Source organism: Myripristis murdjan, chromosome 14 (genome assembly GCF_902150065.1).
Source record: "Myripristis murdjan chromosome 14, fMyrMur1.1, whole genome shotgun sequence".
In the NCBI taxonomy this organism is placed as follows: Eukaryota; Metazoa; Chordata; class Actinopteri; order Holocentriformes; family Holocentridae; genus Myripristis; species Myripristis murdjan.
In genome coordinates, this window is record NC_043993.1 from 20,528,571 (window position 1) to 20,554,307 (window position 25,737).

Consider the following 25,737-nt stretch of genomic DNA (forward strand, 5'->3'; position numbering starts at 1 on the left):
CAAGATGAGTTTTGCAGCGGTTTCTCCCAGGCTAAACTATAACTAAAGCCACCTCAACTCATCTGACCCGCTCATCATTCGCAGGAGAGATTTTATCTTCCGGAAAACATAAATGTCTGAACATATCTTTTGCTGTTGGTCAGTCCTCTTAATTCCAAAAGTCACAAGGACAGGCTCTCTTAAGCACTTTTTCATTGCTTTGTCCAGTTTACAGTAACTATCTCTTCACATTGTTGCATGGGAATCTGGCACTGAATGGTGTTCAGGGATGGTTGGACTGACTTTACTGAATAAATGCCCCGTGACAGAGGTAACCATGCCATTTTATTTTCCACTGCAGTGTTCCCATACCCAAATATTTTACTACCTTGGCATGGAGCTTTAATGGGCACAGTGGAAAAGCAATTAAACGTGTAGTAGAGCAGCACAGGAATATATTCAAAACATGCGAGGCGCTACACTGATAAGCAGGGGCATTCAGGTCTTATGAGTCTTACGTTAAGAATAATGTACAGTGAGCAATGACTGATAAAAACTTGACAATCCTTTATTGATCATTATTCATTCAAGAGACCTCCAAACCTGACATCCATAAAATAGAAAACTGCATACACTTCTGTCCTCATTCTCACTTCTCAGGACACGTCATGTAAATAAATAAATAGCATTTTTATCTGTTTGTCAAAACATAAGGGCATTTGAAAAAGCAAGCTTCTCTAGATCATACCAACAACAATGTAATGTACCTCAACTCTTAACATGTAAAAATTATACTCTAGTTTATAATTTAATAACATGGCGTGCAATATTTTTTCTTTGACAAACCGATTGCAGTACCATAGCTACAAGTCAGAGAAAGACTTAGCAGGAAACAAAACAAACAAAATAAAACAACACAGAAGGGGCACAGCAGCTGATCCAGACAATGATTACAGCTGGAAACAGCAAGAACACAATTGTGTGTGTGTGTGTGTGTGTGTGTGTGCGTATATATCCATCCGTTTTCATAAAAAATACGCCTATAAAACTATTCAGCAACTCTTTTAGTGTTAGATCATTTTTACTGGAACTTTACAGATGGCAGCGAAAGTTTGCCTCATCTCTGTTTTATATAAACAAACCAGAACACACACAGATTTCAGCTTGAACATAGAAAGACTTCAGTCAAACTCAAACCTGCCGTCTCAAAATGCTCTCTGGTCTGCAAAGTTGAATCCAGCTGGTTCCTTATAAGAAGCGCTTAGTGACAGCAGCACTTCAGCGCTAAGGCCCGAATTCACCAAAGGTTTCAGATGAGCACACACCACATCCCCCAAAAAGAGGAGAAAACAACTGCATGCTGTTCAGTGACCATGTGCAGTGAACGCAGACTTCACGCCCAAACCATGCGTAGATAATCTCATGTAAGCTGTATTTTGGCAGAAAAAGTTTGGCACATACCTGAAACACTGCAAAACTCAGACCATTTACAGAGAGAATCTGATTGACAAAAATGTTGAGAATTGTTCATTCTCCAAAAAAAGTGGCGGTAGGTCAGGGTAGGCATGAGAAACAAAGGATAAACATGAGTTGTGGCTAAGAAAATAAGTATCTTTAGTGGAAAATATAATTTTCAGCTCAACAAGTACCCTACTGAAAGCCAATATGTCATGAAGGTGCTCGTCTATTTATTGCTCTCAACTTCAGTATCTTCAAAAAAAGTATTTCAAGGCTGTGTAAGAAAAGTCTTATCTGGTCCATTAACAAATGCAAGGAGTTGGGAAATGATCAAGCTGCACATTTACAGTATATTCCTCTCAATTATGCTGTCAGCTGCTGAGTGCATGTGCAAGGCCTGAATAGAGATATTTGTGGCATAATCTAATAAACTAATTTCTCAGTGAATTGGACGCTCACTTTTTCACTCATGGCACTTAAAAATGAGCAGGGTAATTAACTCGCTGACCCTAACCTAAGTGAATTTGGGCTTCGGTGTTAACTGGAGTGTCATGTTTGGAAGTAAGAGAGCAGCCACTGCAGTGGAGTGTGAATCTTGACAGAACAGAGGCGTCCCTGGCGATGTGTGGAGTGTCGAGTTGTAAACGGGGAAAAGGGGCTGAGCTGGGCTCGGACCGGGCACAAAGTGCTGCAGTGCCTTCAATCTTCATCGTTCTCTCTTCTTGCCGGTCAAGTCTCGAAGTACTTGTAGATCTGAGAGACGTACTGCATGACGCTCTGCCAGTCAGGCCTGTCCGTCTGCATCAGCTCTTCAATGTCCTGTGGAATACGGAGGTGGAGACGCGGTCATTTTTGAACATCAGAGCACCGCGCCAAGACGCATTATCCCTGCTTTGTTGAAGTCAGACCCGTTGTAGTACCGGGACTTCACAATAAAACATATCACAATACATTTCATGGATCACAATACATTGTAATACCCTACTTCACAACACCTGGGTCAACTAATATTACAACATCTAACGCGATTAATCAGGTGACAACGTGACTCAAAACAAAAGTAGCACAATTGAAACCAAGATAAACGTGTGCTGTTGTGCCTCCTTCAACGCAATTTATCAGCTTTGTTTCACCTCTGAAAATCGTTCTGTTTCCTGGTTTATATCTACTTCATTCATCCTGGAGCAGAACACTGCTCTTGTTCTTGCAACAGGGAAGGCGTTAATGGACCAAGAAGAAGAATCTGAACTATTACTTTGATACAGTGCACCAAAATGTCCAGAAATCATTAAAAAATAAGTGCATAAATGATAGATGTCAATAAAAGGGGCTAGAGAATCGATACAGTATTGCCAAAAATAATGACATACTCTGCAGTATTGATTTTTTTGCAGCTCTACTGAGATGTCACCTTTGAGTTAAAAATGTTTATCTTTCATTATATGGTTTCTAAAATGCCAGAGCACAGTGAATTAGATGCATCACACCTCCACCTGACATATCACACTTGACAGACACCATGAACGAATCAACAAAATTAAAAAATGTCAAATTCAAATGATAAGTCTTTGTGTTTTTGTCAAAAACCAATCATGTCATCGAGGTCTATTCAGTTGGACCGTCATGGAGGCCATCACATGGCTTCCTGCAGAGGCGATGTCCCCTCAGCAGGCCTGGGGTTAGACAGGACAGTTGTTGAGGCTGCTCTCTGGGACGTAGCTGTGGCCTTGTTTATGCAACAAATAAAGTCCAAAGACCAAAAAAATAGTGCATGGAAATCTGCCAGGAGAAATAATGATGGTTATCTTTTTGTTTATGACATTTTTGAGGCATGGAAACTCCGCTCCTGTGTGACTTGCCTAACTGTGCCAGGGAGAATTAGTCAGAATGAGAAAAGTGAACCGTGGTCTCATTACAATATTTAAAACTAATTCAATTCCTTGCCAAGGCCCAGCTGGCTCCTCCAGATTTGGAGCTGATGAGCTGCTGGACTGATTTGTGCATTTGCAAAGTCCCTTTCCAGAGAAATGATCTTACGCTGTACCGCTAAAATTTAGGAGGATTTCCAACTGCATTTTTCACTAAAGTCTTCTCATGTGCTTCAAAACATCAAACTTGTCATTAAAAGCATGAAATGAGTCACGGGGTGAGGATGTCACGCACAAATGTAAAGCAGAGAGTGGGGGCTGGTATCGTCCGATTAGTTTAACCTCCACGGGGCTCAGATGCCATCTGTGCGGCCACTTCCAACATACGTTAATCTACACAAAAGTAGCCGCGCAGACAACCCCCTACCCCCTCGTTCCCAAAAGAACACTGAGCTGGGGGAGGGCCAAGAGGTCGCATGTGTTCAAGAGCCTCTGGCCTTGGATTCGCTGAGGGCTAAATTTAGAATTCCTATTCATGCTTAATTACTGCCTAGTTTTCTACCTCGCTACCTGCTTTCAGCTTAACCTCTGATCCAGCTGCAGAGCCTCAGGTACAACGTGGAGGTGAGCACGGAAGTTTGCACCGATGAAAAACAGTTGGTTCCAGGTGGCTGTAAATACTAGAAAAGATTAGCCCTCTAAATCCCATCTTTTTCTTTTTTATCTGTTTGCATCTGTTTGTGTTTATGAAGAATTAGCTTGACCCAGTCAGCATTAAAGTGTTGTGTCCACACACCGATGCATAAAGCTTGACCTTGACTGTGAGTAATGTGTTTTATGAGAAATAAATCTGCCAACACTTGTTTTCCAGTGGCAAAAAACAACTTTTATTTGATGACGGAAGATAAAAACAAAACTTAGGTATTCGGTCAAAGATTAAACTGTGACCTTGATATCTTGATTTTAGTGATGACTAGATACCTTGATACCTCAAGTTTTGTGCTGATATTGTAGGGTAAGCTGTTGGTGCTTTCACCCTCAAGATTTTTGATCAACAATCATTAGTGATGTAGATATGATGACCAAGCAGGTAGAGGCAAACAATAGACCAGCTTGAGAGAACTGCATCCCTTTACAATAACACAGCTTTTAAAACCAGGAAAACACCAAACCTATGCTATATCTTATGCCATATGCCATACCCCAGTGTCCAAAATCCCAGACAGTATCTCATTTCATATCGTGTTATCATTACAACATCAATATATGACCCGGCCCCGATTGATGCACTGTAGAAATAAGAATGCTAAATGTGAGTGTCTTGTGGTTTTGTGTGTAAAAATGTATATACTTCATGTTTCTGCTAATCGTTTCCCAAAGCAAGCAGTCATATTTTGGACCTCTGATATCATTTTTCCTGCCTTATATCCTTTCATTGGTTTCCATTCATTCCACTACAATATGAAAATGAAGTTATTTTATTATCAATGTTATCATATTATCATCACTATTATTATTGTTGTTGTTGTCGTTGTTGTTATTATCATTATTATCATTGAATCTTGGTGGAGTGATGTGAAGGGAATTTGAAATTAATCTGAAAGCCTACCAGAAAATAGTCCCAGGGGAAATATTTGCTCTTCACAGCCAATTATCAGTTCTGTGGTTTATGAATGTTGATGACTTTGTTAGTCACAGATGCAGAACGTTGTAAGGGGGATTTTGATTGGATGATGTGAAATCTTAGTACCTCCGTATGACTTGCAACATACTTTGTTGCAGAGTAAAATTTGGGTAAATTGTAGTAAATGGGCCAAACATTTAAAATCACTGATATGAAAATGATATGTTTATTTTCCTTTAAGTAGGACTTAAAGGAAAATGAACCCTAAAAAAAAATCCGATGGTATGTCTTCGATGTTGGGACTTCTCAAAAGATTTACGATCTGAACGTGTGGTTTCATCATGGGATCAAGCCTGGAGCTGCAGCGGCCACTTAGTATTCAGTGTGAGAGCACATGGAGATTTTCTGAGGCTACAAACATATTTTCTAAAACCAAACTATGATCACTAGAATAAAATAGATCTATTGAGGACATTGAAGTCAGACTATAATTTTCTGCCAGGACTCCAGTTTTTCCTGGGATAGTGTTAGGATTCTAGCTCACAGAGTCGTCGCTGTTTTCAGAAACCATCTAAGATAACGAGAGGAAAAATATATCTGAATTATCAAAGTTAGATTTCCACTCATCATAGAGTAGATATCCAAGACTCAGTGGTGGAACAGGATTGAGGCAATCCATCAAAGAGTCAAACAGTCACTGATAAGAAATTATGATCAAGACAGTCGGGCGGAAATATTATTTAATGAAAATATGATGTAACGACAATGGTTTGAAGCTGCACGGCCTTCCTTAAAGTTAGGCAAATCAAAGTATTCTGTTTCTGATTTGGACCATCAAAGTGTCGCTCTGTATTATCTATCAGAGTGTGTGTTTGTGTGTGTGTGTGTGTATGTTTGTGTAGCCTCTGGCAGCTCAACTCACCAGGGAGGGTTTGATACCAATGCTCTCGGCAGCCTGGAAAGCCAAGGTCAGGTTTCGGCCCTGCGGAAAAACAAACCGTCACTGCCTCAACCTCGTCACCTTTTGGCGCCTCATACTGAGCTTCACACAGCACCAACAAGCCCACAAATACACCCATAAACCCCTATGAGCACCTGTGAAGCAGCTGCAAACACCTGTGAACTTTTGTTTGCTTGCGTTTGAGTGTCTCATGTTCCTTAAATTTACCTGACAACATCTAAAGCCGCACCTCAAGATTTCTTCTGTAAAGATCTGATTCCTGGGGCTGCAGCAGAGACGAGCACCTCACAGTCTCAAATTGAAAAATGTCTTGCAGATGTGGTATAATTGTGATCACTGGCAGGAAATCCACACAGGAAATGACTCAAAACTTATAAGTGAATCACAAACTGTCTCCTAAACAGCAGGGAGACCAGAGAAAGCTGGACTCACTCTCATTTAGTGGTCGACACAGAGGAGCAGGGCAGCTCAGGGCCTCCTGAGCGGAGATATCAGCTGTTGACAATTATCTCAAAATGCCAGATATTAGCTTGCCTGATCAATTAATCTGTCTCTCTCTACTTTCATCCCATCACCATCTTTTGGTATAAATATTTCAGTGCAGGTTTTGGAGGCGTTCTTACAAAGTGTCACATGGCCAGGTGGGTAAACATGAGTGTGTTGTGTGCAGGTTACATGAGTCCCCGCTGCAGGAAAAACTTCTGAATGGGAGGCAAAGTGGGTGTGAATTTAGCTGATCAGTTCAAACATGTAACAAGGTGGTTGAACTCCAGAACAAATACTTTTCTTTTTAACAGAACAAACACAAAATGTTTGCTGAAATGTACAGTTTTCTGTTCTGTCAATTTTTAAAAGACTGAAAAGAACAAAACAAGAAAAAGAGGAAAGGCAGTCAAAGTAGTTTCCTGGAATGCATCCATCTTTGTACTTCAGAACAAAGATGGATGTACTCAAGTTCAAAGTTGTGTGTGTGTGTGTGTGTGTGTGTGTGTGCACATCTGCTTGAACTGAGAAAGTAGGTCTATGAGTCATCATATTAGTTGCCTCTTAGGCATCAGGGACCATATTACAGAAACTTCTTAAATGTTTGGTAACCATGGTAATTAGGGTTAAGAGCTGAAAAATAGGAAAATATCGATTTCAGATGAACAGTTCCTAAATCAATGTTCCTATCCTAACTTAAGATAGGAAACATGGTGTCCCCGATGTTTATTCGAAACAAATACTAAAATGTGAATCCATTTGTTACCTACTTCTAAACAATCTTGTAATCACCCAAATGAGGACAGTGATATGATTATCGGAGGCAGGAAATATACAGGTATACTAGCCAAAGGTCAGATGTTTGGGTCCTCAAAGAGTGTGCTTTGAGGAAAAGTCACTCAGCAAAAGTTATTAAAGCTAACACACATCTATTGAATTACGCAGAGAGATGGGCCCCGCAATGACTCTGTCATCAGCTTAATGTCACATATTTCACACTGAAACCCCCGTGCACACACGCCAACGTGACTAATTTGTCACACAGGATGTGTTGTGTGGGGCCCCCGAGGTGTGTGCCCATTGTTTTAATACTGCAGGTTTAACCAACATCATTCTCTAGAGAGGAACTATATTGTTTGCAGAGCAGAGTTACCTTGTGCTCTCTGCATGTCCACATTACAGGACTGTCAACGCCAAGCCATCGTGGCTGCTCTCCTCTCAGGGTCACTTATAAATAAATAGTGCATTCACAGTTAATCTGGAATTATTTGTTTTTCATATTATTTAGAGGATATGCATGGCCAACTTCTGAAATGTATACAACTCTGTAAAGAAACTCTGCAATGTGTAGTTTAATGTAGGAACAAATGACTCAGTTAAGTGCTTAATTAGCTGACAAGTAAACCATAAGCAGCCTGGAGATGGTCTGCCAATTTATGGTGTTTTTCTAGCTTCAAAATATTTCTAGTGATTTTATTTTCCTCTTGGAAACTGTTTGACTGTATAATAGAGCTTTCTCACTTTTAACAGGTTCACGTTTTTCCACAAACAGCGTTTTTGCAGTTTGAGGTGTGCAGTTTTGTGGAAAACACAATTCTGCGGGTCTGAGTACCAGTCGGGATGACGATGGGGCTGGTTGGCAAGTTTATTTGCTCTACTCATTCATGAGGGGGGAAAAAAGACATTCACAGCAGGCTCCTCAAACATGTTAACAGTCAAGACATTCTTTTATGGCCCATCTGACTCTACCTGGCTGCTGTGAATAATTTACCTCACTGAGTGGGAAATAAACACATGTGAGCGCATTCTGTGAGTTCATGTCTGGGGTTGGAAACAGCCACTCCTTTATAGAGTCTGAATTTTTATTAACTCTACCACAAGATTATTTATTTATTTTTAGCAAATGATCCATAGGTGTTGTCCTAAATGCAGCAGTTGCAGCATCTAAAATATGAATTATATGTGTGCTGTAACTCATTGTGAGGATGCAGCAGATGACAGGGAAGTGGCTCCATATGGATGCACAGATGTGTCAGCTGTGGCCAGATGATCAAGTGTGTGCAGTATGAGTGCACACATGTAGATGTGGGGGTTGTGAAGGTGTGAGCAAAGACTCTGTGTGTGCAAAAGAGTTGTGGAAGAAGCTGGGTGTGTGCATTATGGATCAATACACTCATTTTCCAATTATGTTAGTGCGGCTACGTCCTGCAGTCTGCATGCTTTTAACACAAAATGACATTGATTTCCTGTTGGAGTACGTGTCCACATATGCGTGTGTAGTCTTCCTGCTCTGACTGGAGTTTGTTACCTTATCTTGACTGATGAGTTCCTGGTAGGGGATGTGGGCGGGCAGGTAGGTGTGCAGGAGAGCACAGAAAGCCAGGCCATCACTCCAACTGCTGCTGAAGTTGGTCACATCAATATTCTGTAGACAGACACATAGACAGATAGAGAGACAGGCGGAGGAGAGAAAGAAGGGCATAGAAAAAAAGATAGAGACAGACAAGTCACAAATGAGAGAAAGTCAGTGGCACACAGCAGATGAGTTTAAAGTGGCTGTTATTTGTCAAGGCACAGGGTGAGAGAGCTAATACCCTGCAAACAACATGCTTAGGCTATGTAGATTGTCATGAAATGAGCCATTAAGTCAAGAGAGGACATGAAACGACATTAAATTTTAATGCTGTTATGTGCTTTCATGGGTCTTGGCGAGGACTTTATGATGCCCTATTGTGTTTCAAGTGGAGGATCTTTTCCACGAAGCAGCATCCAGGGTCGCCTTCTTAGATCCCCTTTATGCCTCCCATGCTGACTTTACCCAGAGCGTGGAACGTGCATAGCAGCACGTCCAGATTGTTGGTGTGTTTGTGATCCGTAGAGCATCGTCACCTCAGGCAACATGTCCAGTGTGTTCAGCGTCTGATAAAAGGAGACACAGCTCGGAGGGAAGACTTCCTCCATGCCATTGTTTAGCCTTCCAGGCTCCCTGCTGGATAGATAGTTATTTCCGGTGTCAACCCCCCACCATCAACCACCCCCCCTTCCCCTTTTATCCCTTCCATGACCGACAAGTAAGGGCTTTGGGAACGGGGCTCATGGCCAGGGAGACTCTCTCCTGGGTGTAAGTCCCGAAGGCCTTCACAGGCCTGGTGCCTCATCACTTTCTTCTAACAGTTTCACACACAACCAACCTGGGAATTTTACAGTATGCTGAGTCAGGTCCACCCCATAAAGGTGAAAATACACTCAGAGACTCATAAAATATGCCTCATTTGTGGGCTGTCATTTGGAAATTTTTGGGAGATGGCAATGAAACGAGAATAAATACTGGGGTGTTAACCAAACTGGAAAAATCAAAGATATGAAAGAAAATACATAACACAGGTTGTGCTGCAAATAATATCCTATAGAAGATGTACATTTAAATGACTAAATATCAACTGTCAGAAGTTTATCCCTCAAGTTGTAAGCATTAATTGAAAAAAAAAACAAAGAGGAGTATCTTTGAATGCACTGTTAAATGTCTTACCTTATTATATCACACATCAGCGCTTCATAATGGCCTTTATTTAAAATAGGGCTAAATATTAAAGCACAAGTGAGTGAGTCTTTTCGATGTAACGTGTTTGCTGAACAGGGTGTTTCCTTGGATGCCTCAAAATAAACGTGCTCTCAGCTTGAGGGATTACATTGTGAGGGATGATGTTAACTCATGTAAACAGAAATGTTTCATCAAGGGAAACTTTCACTGCAGAATAAGCACATCCTGTCAGCATATTGTGTGCTTAACAGATTGTTTCATTTGCCCCAGTAGTACGAACTACAGATTCCTCACCAATTCATGAATTACTTGTCGGATGCCTCACATTATTTTACTTTGTAAAAAACAATACAGTGACATCAGACAACTCATACCTTAATGACCTGATTGAATTGTCATTGTGGCAGTATTAAATGCAATGATAGCCAATCTGCTATGACTCAATACTTCATCGGTTGTCCAAAACTTTTACTAGTACTGTATATTAACTATTGCTCAAGACCAATCCAAGACTGAATAATCCCAAGCAGCTAAAGGGCAAAAGCTCACTTGATGATTGCCTGCTTTCAGCCCTCGCCTCTTTAGCTTTACTGATGCTGGATCCCTCAGCCTCAGCCTAGATGCCATTTTGAGGCAGCTCAGAAAAAGACTGACATGCTGGGACAGCAACTAGAGGGAGAAGAGGGCAGGCCTAACACTGCATGTCCTGAGTCAAGGTGAAACGTTGCAGATTGTAGATTGTAGCACTGAACCTTTACATGAAGCAGAGTTTATTTTGTGTGGTCAACACACATTTACAGTCAACCAGTCTCATTCCAAGGTGACTATTCAGGTGTGATAGAGTAGAGAGTGAGATGAGGGTTTAAGATTTTCAATAATTAAAATGCTAATGATTGTGTTATTCAGCAACCTGAATATGAAACAGTGTGCTGTCCTACAGCATGTCAGTGGTCATCAGTGATAGCTAACCTGAGCTGTTAAAGCACTCAATGAAATGTGTAAAAAAAATAAAAGGGGGTCTGTCAATTGTTGTCCAAGTTATCAGGGAAAGCCACAGAGAGTTCCTGAAAGAACAGCTGCTTCATCTGAATGAAGCCAAACAGGATGTATAGTGCTGGACTCTGTCCTTATTCACATTATCTGCCACGCAACACATCCAGCCTGCCTGTGGCCAATCATGTATCATAACAACAGCTCTCAACCCAACACAGGTCTTCTCGAGCTAATCTCACCGCACAATCCAAAGAGATTGTAAATGTTGGTGATTATCAGGCAACCATCAATATAAAGAAAAGTCAATTATATTTTCAGATAAATATGTATATTTTTCTTAATGTAACTTGCACCAGTATGATTCTACTCGGCATGCTGCATACTATATAAACTGATTTCAGTAAATTTGATGGAAATAGAGTGGGTCTGGATGCTTAATTTTAAGGGATTAGGCTGCAGATGAGAGTGTGTGGACGCACAAGTCCTGTTCTAATCACTCACTGCCTGTGTATTATGTCTGCAAGGCGGACCTGTGCAGTCATGTCAGCCCCGCATTCCTCTCATAACTCCCCCCCTCTCTTAGCTGGCTCAGCAGCAGCAGTGTGTGTGTGTAATGTATGTGACTGACACACACACATCAGGAGAGCAAGGGGCTTTTTAGTCAGACACTGAGAGCCCGAGTCAGACAATGACAAACGAGCTGATGAGAGAGGCTGCAGGGGCAGTTGTGAATGGGGGTCTAAGGAGAACATCTGATTATATTCTAACCCTGAGCTGGTGGGCTCACTGGAGGTCAGGGTGGGAGAGAGAGAGAGAGGAAAGGGGGGTGGGGTTGAGGGGTGGGGGTGGGGTTGAGGGGTTGGGGGAGAAAGAGAGGGAGAGGCATGAATGCTAAAACAGCAGTGGACAACAACAGCTCTCTGGGAGCCGGCTCAGAAAAGCAAACACAGCATCAAGCGACAGGAAGTGTCTCGCTCGGCACAAAAGGCCGAGCCGCCTGCTTTTTAGGGCTGAGAAAAAGAGAGAGAGGGAGTGTTACAGAGAGAGTTTGAGGCAGGGGACTCCACAGAGAGAGAGAGAGAGAGAGAGAGAGGGAGGACTGACCACAGAGAAACACAAACCCGTTAACTTGATCTATATATATTTGTCTTGGCTTTCTTCCAATTGGAATGCAGATAGGATCTGTGATAGCATCAACAATTAAATTAAGAGTGAGAATGAGGCTTGACAACTTCAGCAGCTAACAAAACACAGAAGAGTGGCTATTCCAGCACTCCAAAACTGAATGACACACACACACACACACTATTGAAATTTGCTCAAATACATTGGAATGGCCGTCAACTTCCCTCCACACCACTAGATATCAGCCTTTCAGTGCCACACACATATATTAAAAAAAAAAAAATCATCAGTGAGGTCTTACCAGATTACAGCTTCAAACCAAAAAGAGATAAAATACTGACAACTGTAAATTGTAGGTAAAAAATAGGGGAAAAGTGTGAAAATGGACCCCAATATTGGTCTATATTAATATTTTGTTTGGAGAGGAAAAACAAAACCGAACGCAAACTGAACAGAGTGTTAATGGAAATCACAAAGTTATATTGAATGCCTTTTAACATCTTTTTATATTTTCACAAATTTTATACAGATTTATGGACAAATCATCTTTTCCTTACTCAAATAAGAATTGCAGGAAAGTGTGTGTGTGAGTGTCCAGTGCAGAGCTGAGCTTCTGGAAGGAATATGTTTGGACCAGCCCTTAGTTATGCTGCTATAGGCCTAGACTGTCAGGGGACTCCATACCATGCTCTGAGCACTTTTCTCATTCCTAATCTTCCTCTCTCCTTTTCTTTCCTTCATGTTCCTGTTCTTCCCGTTAAAGGGGGGTTTTACCTTGCCACTGTCGCCAAGAGCATGCTCAGGAGGGAATCTGTTGGGTTTCTTTTTTTTTCTTTTTCTGTAATTTGTAGAGTGTGGTCTTTGCCTGCTCTATCTGTAAAGCGTCATGAGATAACTTCTGTTGTGATTTGACGCTATATAAATAAAGATTGATTGATTGACTGATTGAATATGGTGGGTTTAGAACCAGAAAGAAATGCTGCTGAAAGAAATCTAACCAGGACGACTTGGGACAGATAAGTCCAAGGATTTTCTTGGGGTTCTCTCTACAGGTCAGTGAGACAGATAAGAATGGCAGTATTAGTTCAGTCCTAGGTCAAGAGTTTCATACCATCAAAAATGTTGACTCAGATGCAGAAGAAACAAATGAGTAAATGAAATTAGATAAACTGTTTAAGCTGAAATGGAAACCTAATAAAAACAAATTGAAGACTATTTAAAGAAGGCCTCTTTAAGGCCTCTTTCTTACTTAGTAACTAATTCATTTATTAATTGAAGACATTTTAAGACAGGGCCTGCAGACACCCTGTGGAAAACAATTTAGAATATATACAGTGCATTCAGAAAGTATTCAGACCCCGTTCACTTTTTTCACTTTTGTTATGTTGCATGTATCATGGTTTTTGCTCTGATATGCTCTGTCAGCTGTGAGGCCTGCTACAGAGAGGTGTGTGCCTTTCCAAATAATGTCCAATCAATTTAATTTACCACAGCTGGACTCTAATCAAGGTGTAGAAACATCTCAGCAACCATCAAAAGAAATGGGAAACACCTGAGCTAAATTTCAAATGTTGTTGCAAAGGGTTTGAATACTTATGTGATATTTCAGTTTTTTCTTTTAATAAATTTACAAAAAAAAAAAAAAAAATCTACAATTCTGTTTTCACTTTGTCATTATAGGGTACTGAGTGTAGATTAATGAGAGAAAAAAATTATTTAAACAATTGTAGCATCAGGCTGCAACATAACAAAATTGAAAAAATGAGGGCGGTCTGAATATTTTCTGAATGCACTGTACACTAAGGACTCGTCAAAGTCTTAGCCTGGGCTCTATATGCTTTGTGCTATAAAGCATGTAAAAATGGAATTGATGGTCACAACAAGCTGGCCACAAGCCAAGCACTAACCTGTCCAGTGAGTAGTTTAATACAGAGTGCAGTAATAGAAGGTAAATGTCTGTTTTCTGCTGCAGCACATACTTTATGTTCATACAAATGGATTACTATCAAAAACTTTAAAAGCCCACTCATGTCATGCCACTTGACACCCCGATGCCAGTGCACCATTATTACAGTATAGTGCTGATGGTTCCTTTGCTCTTTCTTCACAGCTTCAAGTGTGAAAAGACCCTGCCTAATAATGGACAGCACACACCAATATCCAGGAGGCCAGGGACAAAGGGTAACTGTGCCTGTATGAATGGTGCGAACACACACACACACACACACAAACACACACACAGTTTATTAAAAAGCCATCAGTCTAGTGTGTGAGAGCACATCACGCCTGAGAGAGCAGTTTGACAGATGAGCTAGTCTACATCAATATATTTCCTCTGTCGCCTCACTTAGGAGAGTAGAGGAGCAAGAAGGTAAGCAGCAGACAATGAGATGGAAGAAAGAAAGAGATCAAAATGAGAGAAAGAATAATTAGAAAAGCAAGAAGCAAGAGGGCAAGAAGGCAGAAAGGAGAAGAGGAAGTTAGAAAAGGGGAGAGAAAAAGAGGAGAGAACAATGCCTTAATGGACCATGCAATGAATCACAGACATGAGCACCGACAGGCTGAAAGCCCGGGCAGGCGGGACCATGGAGATGAAGACAGGGCGAGAGGCAAGGTCACAGAGCTGGTACAGCAGAGTGCTGCTCTGTATAGGCTTCAGCCACACAGCCTGTCGGTACATATGACATAATGGACCTATGGCACAAGTTAGAGAGGACACAAGTATACATAGGTCAGCTGTAATGATAATGCAAGCTAGCCCCCTGTTTGAGAGGACTGAAAAATATTCACCTGTCTGATATGACATAAGAAACCCTGCTTGATACTGGTAGTACGATTTTACAGGAAGACTGAGATTATTGACGGTTAAATTTTTCCATTGCATGGTAAGATTTAATCTAATATACTGTACTCAGTACTCCCTGTTCCAAACTACCTGGCAATCAAAATGAAGTATGATCTGCTTGAACTCTGTGGATTTACACGATGGCTAATGGGAGAGGTCAGTTATGACGCAGGCATCCTGCACATACCCAACCAACTACCCCACCCACACTACAGCTGCACAGTTACACTTAAAATGATTATTTTCATATTGTGATAATGATTATTGGTTATGATAGTAAATCTTACTTATATAAGTAACAAGTAATACGTGCTGATCTTTTATATCAAATACACGTTTATAAAGATCTTCAAAACTTTTGCAACTACAGTGAATCCTCTGTGATTATGAATTGCAATATACTGTACAGATGGGTGACAAACGGAAGGAATCACCAACAGTGTCTTAATAATGACTGTGTGTACTATTTTATCTTGTTATGTGAAGCATTTCGTAACTTAATTTTGAAAAGTGCTATACAATTGAAGTTCATTCTTCTCAATCGTCTTCTTCTTGTGTATTATTATCATTATTATTATTATTATTATTAGTATTAGTAGTAGTAGTAGTAGTAGTAGCTGTAGTAGTAGTAGTAGTAGAAGTAGTAATAATAAAGTGTTGGGCAACAACAAACTGTAAGAACAGCTTCAGTGTTCGTTGGCATAGATTGTACAAGTCTCTGGAACTCTACTGGGGGGACTGAGCTTGATTCCTCCAAAAGATCCTGTACATATAGATAGAGGGATATCATAGTAGGCCTGCAGTCTATAACGCCCTCATTACAAAAAAAAAAAAAAAAAAAGATTCCAGTAGTGCAAAAAATGTCTCAACAGAGATGTGGAGAAAAAAAATGATGCAGTCAAATGAGTCATCCTTGAATATATTCTTGACAAGTGGGCAAGTGCATGTGTTGCTTCCACCAAGAGAACGCTACAGGCTTGAATAGTGGACCGTTCAGTGAGGGGGTCATGTTCCAGAGACTTGACTTGTAGAATCTATGTCAAGGAGCACTAAAGCTGTTCTGGCGGCTTGTGGTGGCCCACCACCTTACTAAGTCACTTGATGCTGGTTTTCACCGGGACACTTCATCCTACAGTATAACAGCTTACAGCTATGTCTGCTCTCTGAACCACCTTCCCCTCCTCGATGTCTGACCTCCATTCCTCACTCAGCTTGGGGCCCAATCCTGTCCCTCTAAGCCCTCCTGTGACTGTGTGTGTTGTATGTGTGTGTGAGTGTGTGTGTGTGTGTGTGTGTTTCCCAGACAAGGCCGGATGAGCTGTGCTCACGCAGACCCAGCTGAGCCTAATGTTCAGAGCCTTTCCTCATTGTTCTCATCCTGAATAAACAGCACATTTATTTTTGTTTGGCTTTTATGGTTAATTGAGAAAAAACATTGAAAAAGTATTCAGGGGCTATACTAAATAAAGACATCAAAGAGCCTGGTAAATATACAGCGGGAAGCCAGTGTGTTGTCCAACAAGCTACCAGACCAGACGTTTGAAAAACCAGATGCTTTAATGATTTAATGATTTACCGGTGATTTACAGACAAAATGTGTGCTTCTGGAAAACTGAGACCTCACCCAGAAGAGTTTTTGTTTCTTAATATGAGAGGAGAATTTTGAAGTGGAGTGAAAATTTCCTGTTCATAGTTCCAGTTTCACTCATATTTTAAGTTATATTTTCACACAAATAAAACTTTCTTTTTAGTGAGATACCACTCAATGCCTGACTTCAGCCAGGGTACTAAATGAAGTTCAAAGGATAGATATGTTTCAACCCCAGCCATATTAAAATGTAGATGCTTCTCATTTATAACTGTACGCAACACAACCTCACTGCTAGTAAGGAGAAATTTACTGCTATGCTGCAGCCTCTTCCTAACCCTCACAGTCCAACTGGGCACCTGTTTAAGCCAAAAAAAGAAAAAACATTATAAAGGTCCTTTTTGAAAAAAGTAAATACAATCTGTCAAATCTATTGAAATTGCCCACCGCAAACAGGTGCAAACAATGCTTTCTAGCAAGTTGTATTCAGCATTAATGATAATATATTGCCTCGTAAGCATCCACACTGCTCTTCTGCAGCTAATCGTGCTTTCATGGAAACTCAGAGCTTGGAGTACGCGTCTTGTAAATGATGTTCACAAGAAGGAGACACCCTGAATTTTACTTCACAAGGAATACCAAAGAAAAGAGAATCAATTTTTCCTCAGATGACACAATGAATGCAATGTTGTTGAAATTTAAGACAGTAATTCTGAGGTCAGTAAACATAGCATTAGCTGCCTTAGTAGCAGAATGGTGTGGATCCTAAATGCTAAATGAAATTTGTTATAACGCATTTTTTGGGTGGACAATCTCACTCAACTCACTCAACTCACAGTGAAGTCTGACTTCACTGTGAGTTTCCCCTTTTCAAAAAGAATATTAATGTTTATGAAATCAAAAACAAGTGCTCTGTTGAACTGTGCTGAAGGCTACTACTAGAAGCTGCAGCATAGTGGTAAAGCTACCAGTGAGGTTGTATTATGTACAGTAATGAATGATTGGAATCAATATTGTAATATGGCCTGGAGTCAAAAATACTGAACCTGTCTCTTAATGATATGTGATTCATCATCATTCAACATCACATAGGCTGCAATGCAATGTTAATCATCTGATCATGACAGGATGCATTAAATGACAGGTCTAAACACAAACTAAGGTTTTTTTCACATTGCTGTAAGGAAGTGAAGATGAAGACCAGGACAACTTCATACAAGCAGATGTAAATAAATACAATACAGACAAAGACATGAAATTCCCATTCTCAGGCCAAGACTGGCCACACACCAACCTGATCTTTACAATCAGATCTCAAAAATTGCATCAAAAAGTGTAACCACTGTTGATGAAGTTGGCCTTGGTGATAGTGACATGAATACAATCCATTGTGAAAGCTAGTTTCCTGTGAGAGGCACCTCAGTCTCGCCCACAGGGCTGGGTCAATCAGATCAAAGCTTAAGGTCTTCACTGATCGATCCCTACTTCTCAGAATCTGATGTTTTTGTTGAGAGCAGCTAGCCTTGTCTCACATCTTGGACCCTTGTTATACTGAGGTATGGGGGCAGCTGGTGTGTAAACACACATGTATTCTCCCCTAAGAGATAACATGTCTTCTCCATAGTGACAGCACAGCCAACTCTACTCCAAGCTGCTGACCACGATAGTTGTCAATGTTGTCAAGACAGGTCAGTGCAAGCACACACATGCACACACCTGCTGGTGACTGCATGCATGAACAAAGGCATGTAGCCCATGGTAACTGCTTTTCCTAGAGCTCAATGTCCTCAGGTAGACTAAATCTAGGTATAAGTGCACAGAGAAGCATGCATGTCTATACAGTCACATTATATAACATGAACAGACAAACTACATTCTGTTGTTATGCTCCTTTGCAGGATATCACAGCCTGTGCCATGCTGTAATTTCACCCTCTCAGATATATGTTAATATCCTAAATTAATGACAGTAAAGAGTCACATCAGGTTTTGCATCCAGCTATAATCACACAGCTTTACTGTGTTCTTGGCGGCTATTTGCGCTTAAACACCAAATAATCCCCCTGCATGATTACAAAAGCTCCCGTTTTCTATTTCATTTTAATTAGGCTGCTGTTTGACCAACAGGTCAGCTAACAATAGGACAGTGACAACAAATGGCACAGGGCTGGACCTCTCCTCTGTCTCACAGAGCGGTTACTCTGGCTCCACAGAGGCAGATAAGTATGATGTAAGAGCCAGTTTCCTGACACTGAAGAGGATGCAAACTGAACAGCAATCGTCAATATCCACACATGAATGCAGCCTCTTCAGTGTTAATTAACTTTGAAGAGGCTGCATTACGTGGCTTGAAGAGAGCCAGCATAAATCACCACCGAGACACTTCAGATCAGAGAGCCTGTTGGTGCTAAATTAAAACCCCCTTGACCTTAGTCACTTGAACTAAAGAGAGGGGACTGCAAAGTGCATGTGGATGTATTGATAATACGAAACCTCACTAGCCTTTAGCAGAGCAGAATGCCAGGAGCACGAGTCAGAGAGAAACAGAAAAAGGGAACATGTCTGATATGGTCAGTGGAGCAATCATCATAATTTCTGCACTCTGGCAGACTGGAGCCATGGTGTGTGTATGTGTGTGTGTGTGGTGTGTGTCTGGAGGCATTAGGCCTGTAATAAGTAGTTTCCTTGTGGAGGGGGGACTCATGACATTGAATCAGCCTGACCTTTCCTCAGACATATTAAGCTCAACACGTCCTCTGACAGTAACCTTTTCCCTTGTCTTGCTCTGAGATTCAAACGGGGCCTGTGGCCACATCTGTTCCAGGACAGAGCACTGGACTGGGCTCCGCTTACTGTAGCAGATGACACACACACAGAGACACACAAACATACATAGATAGACACACTGGATGCACACACCCTCATCAACAGAACAGCTGTCAAGAACAGGGTCAACAGCTCCGCTGATGGTGGCCCTCACAGCTACAAAGTTAAGACTTAAGACTCCTCTGACTTATTTTCATCTATTTATCTTCATCTCCTTTGTGATTGGTGTAGATTAATGAAGGAAATCAATAACAGATAAATACTGGCTTGACCTCATCAGTGTACTTGGTATAAAACATAAGTATCCCTAATGTTTTTTAGATTCAATTTACTATGTAATGTTATGGAGTTCTTTGGAAACTTGGCCTGAGACACTGGCATACATTCTTATTCCCTGTGGAGGAATGAAACTTTGCTTTGTGGAACACGCATGAGGCATGTGCAACATTTACAGTATGCACCATTGAAACAGATATTCCGGTACCATAAATCCTTTTAGCCATATATGATCATCCACTATCTGAAGTACCCTTAAGTCATTCACAACTGAAGATGGACACACTACATGTATAAAACTCCATTTTTCAAGATTAACTGCCAAATCATCTGTGAATGAATCTGATTATGAGAAAGGCACATGGTGTGCATGTTACCCCAGGAAAGGACTAATAATGCTGTACACGGAAAACACTTCTAGCTATTAGCAAAATCGTCTTATTGCATTCCTGATACTTGAAAATAATCATACTGGGTTACTAAGCCCTTTGTGAAAGGGGATCAGAGGTTCCACAGTTAAATCCAGTCTAGTGGGAATGAGGCTCTATTAAGGTTTTCATGTTGGCCTGATCTGAACTGGGCTTTGCAGTTCCACTTGGGTTACTCAATGACAAAAGTTCACATTTAAATTTACGTTTTAGGTGCTTATCCAGAGCAACTTACACTGAGTGAGCGGATAAGCACTCAGTGTCTTCCACTGGAGTAGCCTGCCTGAAGACACTACATGGGCAGACACTGTTTACTCATCTAAGTCACTTTTGAAAACAAATGTTTACAAAGATGTGGTTGTTAATAGCATAGCTTTGTATTATGTAATTATTGCACACAAGCTGTTTTTCTTTTGAATCGTCTATATTATTTTAAAAAGCCATATTACCCTATCTGAATTTTGTCAAAGCTTTTTTCCTGTTTCTAAATCTAAAATGCAAATAAGTCTCACTATTACTATTTGAAATGTCTCAACTGTCCCAAGTATTATTTGATTTATTAGTTTCCTATATAGCACTTTGTGACTTTGTTTATTTTCTTTACTAATAAAAATATATATATCATTCCTCAAGGACACATAGCTGCTGATGGACATGTGGACAGTTTAGAGTATTGGACCAGTGACCTTGCCAATTAAGGGCCAGTCTCTTTAACCTCTAGCCTGCCCTCCTGCTGTTCCCAGAGCCATGTTAGAGAGACCAATGTGAACGATGTGGCTCAGAGCAGCCAGCATAGTGCAAACTAATCCAATCAGACAGACCATCAGAATCTGTTGATAAGGAGCACGTGCACTCCTCTGGTCAGCTGTTTTCAGCTGTTTTATCTCCTGTGTGTGTTTTACCAACAAGCGGCGTGTGACCACCAAACCCTCGACCTCAGAGGGGAGGAGGGTGACTCAAAGTTCACAAACAAAAGGGCTATTGATCTGCCAACTCATGCAATAATTTAAACTATTGATCAGAAGGAAGCTGGGTCTATTTTTAACAGTTATTACTACTGTGTCTCAACACTCCACGCCTTGCCACACTCAGTCTAGCCAAAGCTATATGCAATCAGACAGACCCTAAACCCAAACCCAAGACAAACAAAAAGCCTCAGTTATGTAGGGCAGTGGAGCTACAGAGCTTTGTAAATCTTCTGTCAGAAGGCTAGGAGGCTTGAAATGCTTACCCCTGCCGCCTCCTCAGCAAGTGTTTACAGGTTGCGACCAATCTCCCTGGTAAGAGTTTTAGCATTAGCTAGCTGGCATACTGGCACTCACATATGATGATTACATGGGCAAATCTCTAATCCCACCAGGCTTAAAGGGCTCCTTAAACTGGCTATTAGTGGAGCAGCTAAGCCAGGTGATTGCCAGCACTCGGCTCCATGGACACAGGGAACACAAATGCGAACACTACAAAGAAATACTGCATAAACAAGCAGTTGTGCATAATAATAACATAAAGAACCAAAAAAAAAACAAACAAAAAAAACAAAACCCAAAACAAAACAAGAAGGGCTGTATGAATATGCCCCACACCCACATAAATCTTGCATGTCTGTAACACTGAGTTCTTTGTTTCACTGTTTCCATTATGTCTGTGTCACGGTCACTTCATCTCCCCAGGGGGATGACAGGTGGTCTAATGGCGTGTCTGCCAACACAGCAATGTGCCACTACAGTTTAACACCTAAGTGAAGGCTGCAAAACAGAAAAAAACCTACCTAACCCAACACGCACTACGCATCCATATACAGTCTTCACAGGATGCGGTGTCAGAGGGGAAAGTTACTAACAAGATCTGTCCGCTGGTTCACCTGATGACTGTGAGAATGAAACAGTAACTGCTGGACAAAGATGCAGTGAAAGGAAGAGTTGTGAGAGCGACTGAGGCCTGACTTGTATTTCAGAGACAAGTTGGCCTGTGAACCCTACCGGATAGCCCTCTGTTTTCTTCTGGCACCACTTCAGTAAAGCGTTCCTCTTGGATCCTCCATACTCCCGTGCCAGTGCAGCCAAGGGGTCTTTTCTTTCAACACTGTCACCAGGGAGAGACAGGGAGAGAGAGATACGGTTATATCTTCTGGATTATGATGGCAATGCGTGTGCTCCACAAGACTGTTACATGCACAAACTGTGAGCTTCATAAATATTTAGACAGTGACACTGTTTGATGTAAAAGTGCACAGTTTTTTACAGCTTGTTTCAGCTTTTTTTTAACTACACTGAAAAAATCACTTAACTCAGAGGTTTTACATTTGCAAAGAAAAACAAAAAGAAAGAAAGAAAACAGATTTTTCCTGGTTTTGGCATGGATGTTGCCCTCTGGGATGTTTTTTAAAATCATGTTTAAAAAGTGTTGGTGGGACTGCTTCCTATTTAGCAAGGTTCTTTATGGGAAATAACAAAAACAAGCGACTCCGAATTGCCCCCAGTTGTTTTGTCACAACTTGGCATCATCAAAACTCAACCAATCATTAAGAATCTTAAATTTGCATCAGCCATGTCACGCTTTAGCAGCCCTGTGGAGTGGCAGCCACTGGATTTGAACTAATATTCACACTTGCAGTCTTCAGTGTGTGTTCACACATCATCACATGTGGAGGACCGCTCAAAAATGTCTTAAAATGCCAAAATGCAGGTGTGCTTAATACACATTTATTGAACTCTGATCATAAGTGTATTACACAATTCACTGGAGTTCATATGCAGAAAAGAAGGAACAGTAATTAAGGTAATGGACAAGAAAGCATTCCTATGTAAATAAAAATTACATTAGGTTACTGTAGCCTCTATCATCTTTTTTTCATTTAAATGTCATAGGTGTGTTTTTAGACAACGTTTCATCAGTAGAACAGCCAAAAAATTTTGAAGATATACTCCTGGAGGCATATGTAGTTACATATGCCTCCAGTTTTTTGAGGTGTTTGGGCAGATTAATATTGTATAAAATGAAGTAGTTGTCTCTTCCAGTTGAAAATCATGTGGATGCATTGCAATGCAACTTCTTGCTGTCTGAAACCTGTTAATATGTTAATTAAATCCATGACTTTCCATAAGTAAGTTAGCGTGTGCCAATATCAAAAAAAAAAAAAAAAAAAAAAAAAAAAATTCCAAAATCCTCTTTTTTTTTTTTTTTTTTTAACTGGTTTCCACTCGAGTTTGGCACGCAGTGGAGGAAAAACAAACAAAAACCTAATGCAATGAAAATATTAAACGTGTTGTACGAAACGCACTTAATCTGCCTAATGTCCTGCCATAATCACCAATGATATATTAAACATAACCAGTTATGCTAATTAAGCCATTAATTGAACTAAATGCTGTAATAATTATTTTTATTGCTTGTCTTTGCACAGCACATGGGTAGTATAAAACTGAACACTGAATGAACTAATTTTTTGCTTGAGTACTATGAAGGCAGGCCATAACAGTTGCAGTCCATTTATATCCATGTGAAAAATTCCCTGAGCCTATACCTCTCAAAATTGATATCCCATGACTGATATGATATTCCAGGTATTCCATAACAAGTGGAAACCCTGTATTAACATCATTAGGCAATTGATGAGAACTGCGCTTTGAACACATCATGAACCATCTGCTTCAAGATGGAGACATGCAGCAACAATTTTTCCGTCCTTACTAGATTTCCTGTTGAACTTATATTCCCTGGGCTCTGTATAGGACACAGGGAAGAGCATTTACAAGTCTGTGAGTGGTGGATCCTGTTCATTTCCTATCTGTGGTACTATTCATAAGATCTGCTCCCCTGGGGGTGTGCTCGAGTCAAGGCCTTGCGAAGACAGGGTGACATGATTGTTGTTCTGAGCATGTCAAACATTTCACACATCATCATATCATCACTCTGCTGTTTAATTCATTATTTCTCCATTTAAGGCCCCGTACAAACAGGAGCGGTGGGACCTGGTCAGAACACGTGCTGTGGAGGTGAGATGGTTTGTGCGTTCGCCAAAGTGATACAGCAACTGTGTCACAGCATTAAAACAATACCAAACACAGCACTGGTCTGCTGATGTGTGCTCTGTGTGAGAATGTCTATATGAGGGGCTGTGCTTCTCTGGCACACATTAATAACTCATATTAATTTGTCAGAGAATTTTGGCATGTAAAATTAAACACTGAGTCATCTGTGTGACTGTAATGGAGGCATCCGGTGGACTGTAATTCACGTCACTGTTTTTGAGTGGGTGGTCACGTGCGGGAATGATCTGCAGGGGGAATGACAGCCAGGAATGCCGTAAGTCAATAGATTAAATCATCCCTGATCTTCCATTTGTTAAACTTGTCTCTCTAACCCTCTCTCCTCTTTCTGCCAAGTAGACATTACATCTACAACACAAAGGTGTCTGTTTCACATCTAGACTGTCTGCTGCAAAAAAAACCCGTTCAACTCCAAAGTCTCTCAGCTGGGATTTCATTATTTAATACACAACTATAACGCAAACACAACATGCTGTAGCTGAAGACACCAGTCAGGACAACAGGTTAGACTTACAGTAGATGTATACCCATCTTCTTATCAGGGATCTGAAATGGAAACTTCTACCGTATCAAATGCAGAACTGAAAATCTCGCAGTATGTAAATGACTACTAGCATCGGTTAACATTGTATATTTGTGTCTGTGTAAAAAAATGACCAGACAGAAACAGAAACATAGACAGGCAAAAGTCAGGTTTTAGGCACTAGGATCAGAGACTGAATAGTTTGGTAAAGGGTGAAATAATTAGAGCCTCCAAAAAACACTTTTCCTTGCCTACAACATCCTGGTGTGGTCTTTGAACTATGCCTCACAGACACACAAACCTGGGTGCACTAATTTTTAAAGTATTTTCAAGTAATTTCCTGTGAATTACCAGGGGACTGAACTGAAAGGGCATTATGAGCGATGTTTACTTATTCATGAACAGATATGAACTCTACATCTGTTTCCACAGTGAGGCAGATGATGACTATCAGTCTGATGCAACATGAACACATTTGGGGAAGCCCACCTGAGCTTGCTGTTGGCCCGGCCGCAGCTGAAGGATGATGCACGGCTGCTGAGGGAGGCAGGCGTTTTGATGACCGACTCCAGGGATGGGCTCTTCCTCATGAGGCTGTTAGGCTTCAGGTCCTCCCCGCAGCCTGACAGCTTATCTGGGGAAACACAGCAAAAAAGAGGGGACAACGAGAGAGGAAGGAAATGGAGAACAAGCCAGAAACTGAGTTATTATGCTGTACTTTATAAAGTATTTTTACACACCATATTATGAAGAGCTTTATAAAACAGTTAAAACAGGACATAGCAAAAATGAGTAGTGAAAGAGAAATTAAAAAAAAAACAAACTTAAAAACAACAACAACAAAAAAAAAAAATGAAGTGAAAATGAAAGGAAATCAGAGACAATTCTGGTAAAAATAATTGCAGTTTTAAAAGTTACTACTTTTTAAAGACTGGTCTGCTTAGGCGAGTCACTTTACAGTCTAGGGGTCCTGACGGGGAACTGTCACTTTTAGTTTTCTGCCTGGTCCTCAGACACACCAAAAGGACCCTGCCTGAGGGTCTCTCCTGCCTGTACAAGTCTGTGTTATATCAACAGGGTCTGTATTGAGGCACGCCTAAAAATAATCAGTGAAATCTTAATATCTATTCCAAAAGCACATAAGTGAGCAGTGAAATAAAGTCAAGGGGTT

General features: G+C 40.8%; 1 protein-coding gene across 3 annotated transcripts in view; it reads right to left on the minus strand.

The window, feature by feature from the left end:
- Positions 1 to 529: 529 nt before the first annotated feature.
- specc1 (sperm antigen with calponin homology and coiled-coil domains 1) overlaps positions 530 to 25,737 on the minus strand; it is an 86,069-nt gene continuing 60,861 nt past the window's right edge. For 2 of the 3 annotated variants that reach the window (XM_030068632.1, XM_030068633.1), the window contains 5 exons: positions 25,056 to 25,200; positions 21,974 to 22,076; positions 8,682 to 8,798; positions 5,852 to 5,911; positions 530 to 2,256 (listed from right to left, as the gene is read on the minus strand). In XM_030068632.1, the coding sequence (XP_029924492.1) occupies positions 2,167 to 2,256; positions 5,852 to 5,911; positions 8,682 to 8,798; positions 21,974 to 22,076; positions 25,056 to 25,200 (515 nt within the window). In that variant the 3' untranslated portion in view covers positions 530 to 2,166. Of the gene's footprint in view, positions 2,257 to 5,851; positions 5,912 to 8,681; positions 8,799 to 13,054; positions 13,066 to 21,973; positions 22,077 to 25,055; positions 25,201 to 25,737 lie in introns of those variants that run through there. The other variant, XR_003929362.1, reaches the window with a different exon arrangement.